General features: G+C 43.1%; 1 protein-coding gene and 1 pseudogene across 2 annotated transcripts in view; one reads left to right on the forward strand and one right to left on the reverse strand.

Annotated features, from left to right (window-relative positions):
• WDR13 (WD repeat domain 13) overlaps window positions 1-13017 on the forward strand; it is a 28437-nt gene that overhangs the window by 9214 nt on the left and 6206 nt on the right. For both annotated transcript variants that reach the window (XM_077476550.1, XM_077476556.1), the window contains exons 3-7: window positions 394-631; window positions 2935-3044; window positions 3357-3487; window positions 10135-10442; window positions 12212-12392. In XM_077476550.1, the coding sequence (XP_077332676.1) occupies window positions 394-631; window positions 2935-3044; window positions 3357-3487; window positions 10135-10442; window positions 12212-12392 (968 nt within the window). The remainder of the gene's footprint in view (window positions 1-393; window positions 632-2934; window positions 3045-3356; window positions 3488-10134; window positions 10443-12211; window positions 12393-13017) is intronic.
• Window positions 6997-7540, reverse strand: LOC143974798 (large ribosomal subunit protein uL23 pseudogene; annotated as a pseudogene).

A 13017-nucleotide genomic window follows, 5' to 3' on the forward strand; every position in this document is an offset into this window, starting at 1 on the left:
GTTGCATGACTGAGTAATTGTCATTCAAAATTTGAGCGCACCAAAAGCTGAAAATTGGTCTGGTTAGGAAGGAAGTTTAAGTGGTTAAACGTGTGCAAAAATGGCTCCGGCAGCGAAAAAGGTTAAGAACAATGTAAACAAACCCATTGCTCCATTATTTGACACTGCTCTGCATACTCAGCAGCTGAGAGATATGTAATGAGGCCAGAAACTTCTCTTCAGACATGAGGGGACTCCAAGCTCCATATACCATTTAAGCCTGCTCAGATAGCATCATTTAATAATACTCAAATTACGCCATAAGCACAACTATACTGTAACTAGTTCTCTATGACGTGTGTACAGTTGAATTTGCACTATTGCAGTAACTAACCCATGTTTTAACTCTGCCAGGTACAACGCATACCGCACCCCTGCCCATCCCCAGTTTCGCACACAGTACATCCGAAGACGCAGCCAGCTCCTCCGCGAAAATGCAAAGGCGGGGTATGATCCACTCTTGCGGCGTCAGTACTTGAAATTGCGCAGCCAGCTCTTGGCGCAACGCTACGGTCCTTTGTCTGAGCAGAGCAGCTTCCGGGCACACAGTAACAGCATCCGTAGCTCTCGAACTACTCTCGATCGCATGGAGGTGAGCCTGGCTCTGGGGTCTTTTTTAAATTAAGCAGTATAGAAACTGTCGCTAACCCAAAACACACCATCAGAAATTGCTAGTGCACAGTCTGCTTTAAATGAACAGAAAACTGGTTTCCTCTGATGTATATCCATGCTTTTAAACACCTTTTTAAAGAGTACCAACAAAGACTTAAAGTGGCACCAAAGTCTGGTTACAATAAAAATTCTATTCAAGTATGTTATCTGCCTCCTCTAAATCCTTGTTTTTGTGGTGCCATTACTGCACCAAATTAAAAAATAATTACCTCCAATTCATAGATTTGCAAAGTGCCTGTCTCTATACAACAGGGCTAGGCAACCTTTGACAGGTGGATATCTACCTGAAAAACAGAAAAGACATTAAAGATCGCCAGGGTGAGGTACCCTTTATTTTATCTATTTGTTTTAGGAAATTCAAGTGGAGTTTCAGCCTGTTAAAAAATAAATAAAAATAAATAAATCAGCAGCTACAAATACTGTAGCTGCTGACTTTTAATACAAGGAAACTTACCTGTCCAGGTATCCTGCAATGTCGGCAACCCTAGCCGATTCCTCAATCGGCTTCAGGTGCAGGCGCCAGCATCTTCACTAAGAGAAACAGTAAGTGAAACCTTGCCTGTAGATTGCCGCAATTGATGTGTGGGGATCTTACCCGGAAGTGGGAGTGGGTACCTGACAGGTATCTGCAGGCAAAGAAGTAAGCAAAACTGGACAGTATCAGTATTATTAATAATAATAATTTATTTTTACAATTTTTATTTATTTTTTTAACAGCCCTTTTGGGGGGGGCTTTGGTGAAATATCGGGGATCTAAACAGTCACCAGGCACTCGAGCAAGTTCACCGAATAGCACCCCGCTCACCAATCTCTTCTTATTGGCTTACTGGCTGTGATTGACAGCAGAAGGAGCCAATGGTTCTAGCTGATGTGTGAGCCAAAAAGGCCAGAGACACCTGGGAAAGCTGCTGCTCTCATGCACATCTCTGGATCGTAATGGGGCTCAGCTAAGTATAAGGGGGGGGGGTGTCTGGGCGGGGGGAGCTGCACCCTGAAGGTTTTTTTTGCCTAAATGCATAGAATACATTAGGATAAAAATAACCTTCTGCCTTTTAGAGCCACTTTAAGAAAATGTTTAGCAAGTACAGAAAATACCCTTTGTTTTTATTAGACGTGCAGTGTCCATGTCACTTCCTGTGAAGTAAATCGGAAGAAAGAAACAAGTCAATTTTTACTTGTGTAAACTATGTATCCTATCACCCCAAATGTAACGGAGATGAACAAAAATAGGCATATTTGAAATCCAGCCTCGGTGGTTTCCTTGGATCTTTTCATAGGTACACTGAAGAAGTGAGCATAGCCAGCCGAGGTGGGAAGTATGTTATTCGCATAACTGATGGGTAAAATTAAAGCGGAGTTCCAGTCTCCTAGCCAAAATTATCCTAATCACGTCATTGAGATCATTGTAATTCACCATACCTGCAATGGATATTATAATTACTTATTAGATGATGATTTCTCTTTTCTCCGTCGATTCTGGTTGCAGCCATAGATGAGGTGGGCAGCTGAAGTCTGCCTGGCTTAATTTCCTGGCTTTCATGCAGCTGGCAACCCAGCATGCACCTCGTGCCTGCGCAGCAATGACACTGCAGGCACGCTTTGTTCCGGTCAGGAAATCCAGCGACTTCTGGGATCAATGACAGATATCCCAGGAGTCAACGGGCCAGGCTGATGATGTAATCGCCTAGGCGGCCGTGACCGGTTGTTGATTAATGAGTAAAATGTACTTAAGAAATTTCACCATACAAGCCGCCAAACATTACATCACTATGAATGCATGTTAGAATGTGGCTAATTTAAAATTTTTTTTTATAAAAGCCTGAAAAGAGAATACTAATGCAGCCACCTCCTCTTAAGACTGGTAGGCTGCAATATAATACATTCTTGGGTTTAGGTGCTCTAACTCCAGGACTGCCTCTGTACTGCAAGGGTTAGGGATCAGTGAAGGGTCCATAGCTCTGCATTGGGTATAAGGGTGCTGAGAAACAGTCCACTGCAGGAGCAGAGGAGAGCACCCTCTGCTGGAGGAGTGGAGAATAAGCTACGTTTAAAACTGCTTTTCCCATCCCCTTAACCTAAATGAGCATTACACTGTTGTAGTGTGGGGGCAGCCCCACTGCAAGGGAGCATTGTTTTTTCTCCTGGAGTTGGGCTTTAAGTCGATAAAGAGTAAATGGAAGGACGATGACCTAGTACTCATTATTGTTTCATGTATTCTTTAAGGATCTGGATGAAGAGCCACGGGCTCAAGGGGCAAGAGGTCACAGGCGTTCTGTAAGTCGCGGCTCCTACCAACTGCAGGCACAGATGAACCGCGTGGCTCAAGAGGAGCGGTAAGAGAAACCAACAAAGGATGATAATTGTGGCACTGTGGTTTCACATATTTGTACCTGTGTGCAACAAAAAGCTGTTTTTAGTCTAAAGATTGAAAAAGATTTAAAGTTATTTTCTTTGCCGGATTAGGTGCTGGGCAAATTCTGTAAATTTTCAGATGTTTGCTTCAGTACAGACTCCTAGATCTCACAAGCAATACAAATAATTTATATGAGCATAATGTCATATTGTGTAAGTTTGTGTTAGCATATTATGTAAGTTAACTGGTGATTGACGCTTTCACAAGGTTCTTAATTTCCTTCCACCCTCAGGGCTCCTGGCAGCGTGGTGCCCACACCGTTGGCTGAAGCAAGCAGAGCGATGGCGGGTGACACTACCCTGAGTGAGAATTATGCATTTGCTGGCATGTATCATATATTTGACCAACACGTGGACCAAGCTGGTAAGAAACGTGGAAAGTGTATCTGTATAGTGTGGATTTCTAATTTGCAGCTGATAAACATTATACACACACATACAGGAAGTATATCTGATGCATAAAGCTACAGTGCCTTGAAAAAGTATTTTCCACATTTTGTCATGTTACAACCAAAAACGTAAATGTATTTTAGTGGGATTTTATGTGATAGAACAACACAAAGTGGCACACAATTGTGAAGGGGAAGGTAAATGGTTTTCAAATTTGTTTTTGTTTTACAAATATGCGCATTTGTATTCTAAAAAAATTGAAAACCATTTATCATTTTCCTTCCACTTCACAATTATGTGCCACTTTGTGTTGGTCTATCACATAAAATCCCACTAAAATACATTTACGTTATTGGTTGTAACATGACAAAATGTGGAAAATTTCAAGGGTTATGAATACTTTTTCAAGTCACTGTAGCTTTATGTATCAGATATACTTTGTGTGTGTGTGTGTGTGTGTGTGTGTGTGTGTGTGTGTGTGTGTGTGTGTGTGTGTGTGTGTAAATAATCAGATTACACATAGTAGTGTCAATGCACAAGGCTGCATAAGTTATTTTACATTTGTTCATTATTTAATCTCATGATGATAATTTTTGTATCATAATATTCAATTCACAAAAAAAAAAAAAAAACTCATAGAGCATCTGTGTTATCAAAAGCCACAAGATGTACAGCAATTGTGAATCCACCCTAACATACCTTTTTTTTTTTTTTTTTTTTTAAATAAATTTTGGAAATACAAAACACATGTGGTATATATCAAATCTTTGTAATAAAAGGATCTTTTTATAAATCCGGATTTTCTCACAAGAGTAACAGAACGTTCACAGAGATTTACAATTTTTTTTTTTTTTGGATTCCATTGGAAAAATGTATGTGTGAAAGGTGAGTAAAGATCCAATCAGGTCCTCCTGTAACTTTTCAGACGGACCTGATCGGACCCTCCAGTCTCTTCTGTGGAGACGTGAATGTCAGCAAACACATGACGCTGTTGCCATCCGATCTTAACCGATCCTGTCTTCTAATAGATAGATGGGGAATAGGTCCCCCATACATCTAGTGGACTGGATGGAAACGGACAGGTGGTCAGTTTCCATCCGATTGCCCCATAGACGAGAGCGGGCTGTGTCCATATCCATTCTGCAAAGCGGAGTGGATCTGTCATCCGCCTGCTCAGTGGAGAGATCCTCCACTAAGCAATCAGGTCTGGCTTCACAGAGGCGCCCTTGTAAAAGGCACTGAAGTGTGAAAACATTTATAAACAGACCCTATTGTGGAATGAAAAAAACAATTGGTGGTTAACCTCTTGCTTACCACGCAACATATATATGCAGTGGCAAGGTGAATGGGCCTTAATGTCCAGCCACCACACATGCATCCACGGGGGGGACCAAGGTTCTGTACTAAGAGCGTGCTCACAGGACACTGACAGCTCTTGATCACGTGACTGCTGTGTTAGCCAATCACAGTGATCCGGAAGCCGTCTGGGGTTAATATCCAGGTAAAAGGGTAGTAGGAAGGGGTTAAAGCTCTATTTCGGGCAAATGGAAAAAAAAAATATAACATTTGAACAGTCAAAGGTTTTCATTCTGTCCAGTCACTTTTGTGATTCATCTTTCTTTGGAAGACTGCACAGCTAGGTATACACAAATTGTGTGTGTGTGTTTGTTTTTTTTATTTGTTTTTTAATACATTAATACACAGATCTGCCTGGAGTTGGACTTTAGAATGAGAAAATAACACACAAGAAGGCAGTTACACTGTGAGACATGTATAAAACAAATTAGCAGTACAATTAGTCGCAAATCAGCCTTCCTCTTGTTCAGCAAAGTCTCTGTGACAGGTTTACAATGTATTTGCATTCTGTGCAACTTTATTACTTTTATTTTTTTTTCCCCTCGCATTAATAGTGAGGAGAACAAAAACTGATTTACCGGCTCTGTATACATCATGTGATCAGCTGATCACGTGGTAAGAGGTCGAGATCATCCCCTTACTCTGCTCTATGATCAGCCGAGTCTCGTGCCTTGTTTCCTATGAGGGCAGTTCACAATACAGTGGTGCTATGGTGTGCACTGAAAAAAGTAATGCATGCTAAAAAAATCTTTGTTTTCATATGTCTGTAATTATTTTCATATCTCATTTGGACACGCCTGAAAATCAGAGTTGTATCTTTAAAATAAGGATCCATATACTGATTTTGTTAGCATTATGAACTGACCCTAATGTATCAAACATATTTTTTTTATATATAATTGTTATTTTGACATTTGGTGCTGCTGATCTTCTGTAGCCTCTGTCTGTGCACATGGGCTCCAGTTATGGCTCTGTGGCATTTCTCAGGGCTGGTTTACTGATGACAACAGTGGACCATGTCGTCTGCATTACTAAAGCTGAAACGGCCTCTTTTAGTCTTCATGGGAAGCCCCTGAGGCAAAGTCCAGATTTAACAGCAATTGCCTGAACAAGGACCTTCATAGCTGGATCACCAGATATTAGCTTGGTGAAAGCAGCAGATTTAAAAATAGTGAAAATTTTACTTGTGAAAAAAAAAAAAAAAAAAAGTAAAAAATTTACTTTTGAAATTATATTGCTCTGGTGCATAGATGGTGTACGAGGGTTGAGGGGAAGTGAGCTATTCTGTCTGACCACACTAACACTGAGGTTATATAATTGGACTGGCCACGTCAGTATCTGTGTGTGTTTTATTTTTATTTTTTTTAAAGCCGGGCTGCAAAATAGTAATGATATAATGAATCTAGCATAGGGAGAAAACTATTCAGTCTCAGCTCACTTAATGTAATTGTAAAGTTTTTTTTATTAGTAACAAACATGTTGTTATACTTACTTCCACTGTGCAGTGGATTTGAACAGAGATGCCCGGATCCTCCTCTTCTGTGCTCCTGGCCTCTCCCTCCTGTTGAGTGCCCCCACAACAAGCAGCTTTCTATGGGGGCACTCAAGCTGAGCTGCAGCTCTGTGTGTCCATTCAGACACAGAGCTGCTTTTTGGCCCTGCCCCCTCTCTCTCTTCTGATTGGCTAACTGACTTTTACAGCCGCGGGAGTCAGTGGCGTCTCAGCCAATCAGGGGTAGAGTCCCGGACGGCCGAGGGACTCATGGACAATGCTGGAGAGAGATGGGCTCAGGTAAGTATTAGGGGGTAACAAAAACTTGCCACCGTCCTCATCTATAGCTGGCTATCAGAGTAAGTGGCATTGGAAGGCTAAAAACAGGTAACAACAATGTCTGAGGAATGCCCAGGAAAAAAAACAAAGTCCGCTTACCACCAGCTCGCAGACAACCAAATCAACCTAACAGTATGCCTTAAAAACAGGGGTTTAGTCCGCACGCATGCGTGAACCACAGAGCCACGTCAAGGCACCTTGGTATCTGTGCTCCTAACACGTGCAGACTAAACCCCTGTTTTTAATGCATACTGTTAGACAAGTATTAGGGGGTGCTGCTACACATAGGAGGCTTTTTTTTTTTTTTTGTTTTTTTTGTTTTTAAAGGATTTATTTCTGTACAGAACATGCGCCAGCAGGTTTAGATGATGCCAATCTTGTTAGCAACATCTAGAGCGTCATAATCGGGAGCAAGACGAACGTATGCCGTCTTCTCACCGTCTGGCCTGAGGGTGTTCACTTTGGCCACATCGATGTCATACAACTTCTTCACGGCTTGTTTAATCTGGTGCTTGTTTGCTTTGACATCAACAATGAAAACCAGAGTGTTATTGTCCTCAATCTTTTTCATAGCGGACTCAGTGGTCAGAGGGAACTTAATGATGGCATAATGGTCAAGCTTGTTCCTTGTGGGGGCACTTTTTCTTGGGTACTTGGGTTGCCTCCTCAGCCTCAAGGTTTTGGGTCTCCGGAATGTAGGAGCAGTTCGGATCTTCTTCTTCTTGTGACTGTGTACTCCTTTTAGCACAGCCTTTTTGGCCTTCAGAGCCTTAGACTTTGCTTCAGTCTTGGCGGGGACAGCTTCCTTCTTCGCCTTCGGTGCCATCTTGGGGAAAAGGATAGGAGGCTTTTTATCCTAATGCATACAATGTATTAAGATTAAAAACCTTCTGTCTTTACAACTCCTTTAAGAAGACCACTTAACCACTTGCGGACCGCACTATAGCCAAATGATGGCTACAGTGCGGCCGGCTAGTTCTGGGAGGGCATCATAGGACATCCTCCCGTGATCCTTCGGACACTGCTGATCACAGATTGACATAAAGAGCCAATCAGTGCTTCTTTAGCATGTGATCAGCGGTGTCCAATCAAAGAGAAGCCGGTTGCCATTCCTTTCCTCACACTGGCAGCATGATTAGAGGAGAAGAGCGCCGATAACTGGCTTCTGTAAAAGGGACATGTACAATAAACGGGGCACTAATTATCAGTGCAGTACCAACAGTGCTATGAAAAAAAAAAAAAGATTTATTTTTTTGTTTTCAAGCTTTTATTTATTTATTTTTTTTATCATTTTATTTAGCTAAAAAAAAAAAAAATCCCAGTGGTGATTAACCACTTCAGCCGCAGAAGTATTTGCCCCCTCAATGATCAGTCCATTTTTTGCAATACGGCATTGCGTCGCTTTAACTGACAACTTTTTGGGGACCAGTGACATTTATTACATTGAACGCTGCTATAAGACCCCTTTCACACCACACCACCCATTGCGTCGGCGGTAAAATGCCGCTATTTTTAGCGGCGTTTTACCGCCGGATTTGCGGCGCATTTCAGCCGCTAGCAGATACTTTTACCCCCCCCCCCCCCCCCCCGCTAGCAGCCTAGAGGGTTAAAAACGCCAGCAATACGCCGCAATAGCTAAGTTTTGCCGGAGGTATTACAGCGCTGCCCCATTGATTTCAATGGGGAGCAGCGGTGGAGGAGGGGTAAACACACCGCTCCAAAGAAGCTGCTGGCAGGACTTTTTTTCTGACGTCCTGCCAGCGCACCGCTGTAGTGTGAAAGCCCTCGGGGCTTTCACACTACACACAATGGTGCAGCTTCTTTAGGGCGGATTGCAGGCGCTATTTCTAAAAACGCCCTGGTGTTAAAGGGTTCTAAAAATGCACGGATCAATGAATAAATTACACTGGCAGGGAGGAGGTTCACACTAGGGGGTGATCAACAGGTTAACTGTGTTCCCTGGGTGTGTTCTAACTGTAGGGAGGATGGACTGCCAGGGACATGACAGAAATCACTGTTCCCGATGAATGGGTACAGTAGATCTGTCATGTCACCTGTCAGAATGGGGATTTGCCTTGTTTACAAAGGCAGATCCCCCGTTCAGCCTCTGTACAAGGCGATCACGGGTCGCCGGTGGACATCGAGTCCGCATTACCCACGGGCACCTGTGTAACGCTAAAAGGTGGCTGGTCGGCAAGCAGTTAAATGCCACCAAAAGAAGGCTTTATTTGTGTAAAATAATAAAAAAAATAATAATGCGTATGTATGTATGTGTGTGTGTGTGTGTATGTGTGTATATATATATATATGTGTGTGTGTGTGTGTGTGTGTGTGTGTGTGTGTGTGTGTGTGTGTGTGTGTGTGTGTGTATGTGTATATATATATATATATATAAAACCTTCTTTTTTTTTTTATATGGGTACAGTTTTGCATGACCGCACAATTGTCATTCAAAATATGACATCACTGAAAATTGGCCTGGGCAGGAAGGGGGTGAAAGTGCCCAGTAGGCAAGTGGTTAATGAAGTTGGACGAGAAGCTGTTTACCCTTTGACTGCATAAGGGGTTCTTTACAGTTATAGTGGTAAAGATGTGGCACTCCCTTCCACAATCGATGGTGTCAGCAGTAAGTGTTAATAACTTCAAAAACCCTTTAGATGACCATCTTAACTAACACAACATACAGGGATATGGGAAATGGTTGAGACATACATACAGACACCCTCCCACCCACATAGATTGAACTGGATGGACTCCTGTCTTTCTTCAACCTTACCAACTATGTACACAAACTTGTGGGACCCAAATCCCTTGAAATCACAATTAACCATGTTCCTGCCAATTACTTTGATTCTCCTATAGAGCATTCTGGGACCCAGAAGAAGAAAACCAGGATACATGATTGAGGCCAGCCTCTCTGGGGAAGGGGAGGCCAGCCTCTCTGGGGAAGGGGAGGCCAGCCTCTCTGGGGAAGGGCAGGCCAGCTATGTCCACCCCTACTTACTGGAGTGGAGAGCACAGCTAATAATTTGCCAAGATGCTGCTGTTCCTCCAGTCTTTACACCGCAGGTTGTGAGAAGGAGGTGAGACCACTATTTGTCAGCTGTAAAAGTGTGCCGTCACCCTCCTGGTTGAGCGGTCTGGCAGGGGTTTCTGGATCTTAAGAAATATGGGCACAGGACAAATATTTTGTCAAGTAAAATTATTCACATACAGAGTGGGGGAATTAATCAAAACTGGAGCAGCTGTGCATGGCAACCAAACAGCTTCTATCTTCAGCCTGATCAGTTAGGCATTGAATATGACAGATAGAAGCTGGTTGGTTACTCCAGATTCTGGCTGCTCTAGTTTTGATTCCCCTCAGTATGTTTTTCATGTGTGAATTTAGATAGATGGAGTTCAGCTTCTCTAATTACTTCCATGTGTCTTTCTAGTCCCTAAGGTGCAGTTTGCAAACGATGACAAGCACCTCCTTGCCTGCTGTTCTCTGGATGGTACGATATCTGTGTGCCAGCTGGTGCCAACACCCCCAACAGTACTGCAGACTCTGCGAGGACACACAGGTGCAGTCAGTGACTTTGCCTGGTCTTTATCCAATGATATTATTGTGTCCACCTCCTTGGATGGCAGCATGTGCATATGGAACACCCATGATGGCCGCTGCATACGACAGATACCTGACCCTGACTCTGCACAGATGCTTTGTTGCATTTTCCAGCCAATCAACAATAATCTCACCGTGGTGAGTACAACATAGTCGCCCCCCTTCCGTTGTACGTGTAGACTTTCCATTCTCGGATATGTTTTCTTTTCTTTATGTGATGTAAAATTCTATTGAGGGGGTTGAGTTGACAGACATGAGGAGCCTTAAACAGGTTATACTGCCACCTACAAGAGGATTGAACACTGGCAAACGGCAAAGAAAAACATGTAGGGCATTCTAAAAACCCCTCCTACTACCAGCTTGCCTAAGTTTTTGGTAGCAAAGCAGTACTTGGAGCATGATTGTAAACAGAGGGATAAAACCTGCCTCTGTTCAACAGACTACAAGGGACATGGGTAGGTTTTAACTTCTGGGACATTCAAAAAGTGTTCAACAAAAAAACACTAACATGTCCAAGTTCTTTACACTGATGCTCAGGGATGGCGGGTCAGGAACCCGTGATCTGGGCTTGCTCACCCACCATCCCAGAGCAGGAGGTGGCAGGCTAGTGGTTGGGAACCCCTGTTGTAGAGTCTGAGAATAGACTTTTGGCTCTATTCACACCTGGGTGTTCCGGAATCGTGGCAAGTGCGAGAAGTGTTACTTCTAATGGCACCCCAATCCCAGTGCAATTTTTGCCCTGATAAATCATGCTGCAATTCATAAAGCTGTCGCCCAAAAGAAGCTCCTGCTACTTTCTAAGCGACGAGCGTCACGATTTGCTGCAGAAAAATCGCCCCCGCGATTGGGGTGCTATTAGAAATAATGGCATCGCAAACGCGTCCAGTGTTTTGCCGCAAATCCAGAATTGTTGGCAGAATCACTCGCAATTTGGGAACGCCCTGGTGTAAAATTGAGCATTTACAAATGCTAAACAAGGAGCATTCACAGATTCCGCATGTCCAGTGGGGTCTAGACCCAGTACTCCAAAATCCAGACAGATGATGACCATGTTAGAAAGCTGCAATCAAACAAAATGTTTTAACAGAGCAGAGCTGGAGAAAAGATTTGAGACAATTTTTTTTCCCTAAGAGATCTCATCCTAATGCATTAAGGTTAAAAAAAAAAATCTCACTGTCATGGGTCCCCCAGCCCCCCCATTTTACTTACCTGAGCCCGTTCACCTGCTGTGTGCTTCTGTGAGTCTGGCAGTTGATAGAATAGATTGATAGCAGCGCAGCTATTGGCTCGCGTTGCTCTCCATCACATCCAGTGACGCGGCCGCCTGGGGGGGGGGGGCGCCAAGTCATACACTCCCGCATACGACATTGGAGCACGCCTGCAAGCTAACCCCCTCTGGAAAGAGCTTCCCAGAGGGGGTTCACTTTAGCAGGGAGGAGCCGGGGTAGCTGCCGTGGGACCCCAGAACAGCAGGATCAAGGCCACTCTGTGCAAAACTAACTGCACAGTGGAGGTTAGTATAACATGTTTGTTATTTAAAATAAATCTAACCTATACAACCCCTTTAAAAAGGGACTTAATTGGGTATGATTTTTTTTTTTCAGAAAGCAAATATTCTGGACCTATTATTTATTTTTATTATGATAATTATTATCTTGAAGATACAAAAAAAAGTTAATAGATTGCTGGAGGAGTCTTGCATGACCAGTCTAGTCCATTTCTGGCCAGCTGTTGTCCTAATATTGTTCATACTAGATCAGGAGAGATTACCTGTATAGTGTTTAAATAAAATATAATCAATTATGAAAAAAAAAAATGATTGCGAAGGCAACATATTCACACAAACGTGTTCATACACTATGAAAATATAACCCTTATGGTATTCCTTCATTGCTCTCCTCTTTCAGGTAGGCAATGGGAAACATAACGTCCATGTTGTGAACATATCCACAGGTAAAAAAGTGAAAGGTGGCAGCAGTAAGCTGACAGGCCGAGTACTGTCCTTGTCCTTTGATTCTGCAGGCCGTATTCTATGGACTGGTGATGATCGTGGCAGTATATACTCATTCCTTTTTGACATGGCTACAGGTGAGCAAAAAGCTACAACAGGGAACATCCATAGACAAATGGCTGTAAAATAAAAGAACGGTAAAGAGTAAGGTGAGGTGACCAGATTTTCAAAATTAAACCAGGAACATCCCTACAATGAAGCAAAGCATGCTACACCAAATGTTGTGAGGGGGTTTACAGGGGTATGCATAACACCTGAGCCTACTTTGCTCTGGGACAAGTGTGCATAATGTGTAGAGACCAGAAGTAAAGCACAGAGTGCCTCTTAACAATCCTCCACCACCTTCATATTCCTCCTTCCCTGAATTGTACTTGCTGGACCTTGACATAGAATTTTGGGTGAGTCCCCATCGTTTACCCACAGCTGAAGAGTTCCCTCATCTCCAGAAGACACCATTTACTTGTAGGATACAAAGGAGTCTATGGCAGCACTCCCATGCCTTTCTCTGCACAGGCAATTGCCAACATGCTCATGTGACATCCCAGTCTGCATTTAAAGATCTCTGCCCACAGAGGATTCTCCGATTACAATCCAGTTCGGTATAGTAATGATACAAAGTGCCACTGCTACTGATTTACTTACTAGGGATGGCAGTTAACACTTTTACTGCCATGACCACCAATGCATAAGGGTGCTAACGCT

This window comes from Lithobates pipiens, unplaced genomic scaffold (assembly GCF_037356315.1).
Source record: "Lithobates pipiens isolate NorthernLeopardFrog02 unplaced genomic scaffold, aLitPip1_a1.2 Scaffold_1, whole genome shotgun sequence".
Lineage (NCBI taxonomy): Eukaryota > Metazoa > Chordata > Amphibia > Anura > Ranidae > Lithobates > Lithobates pipiens.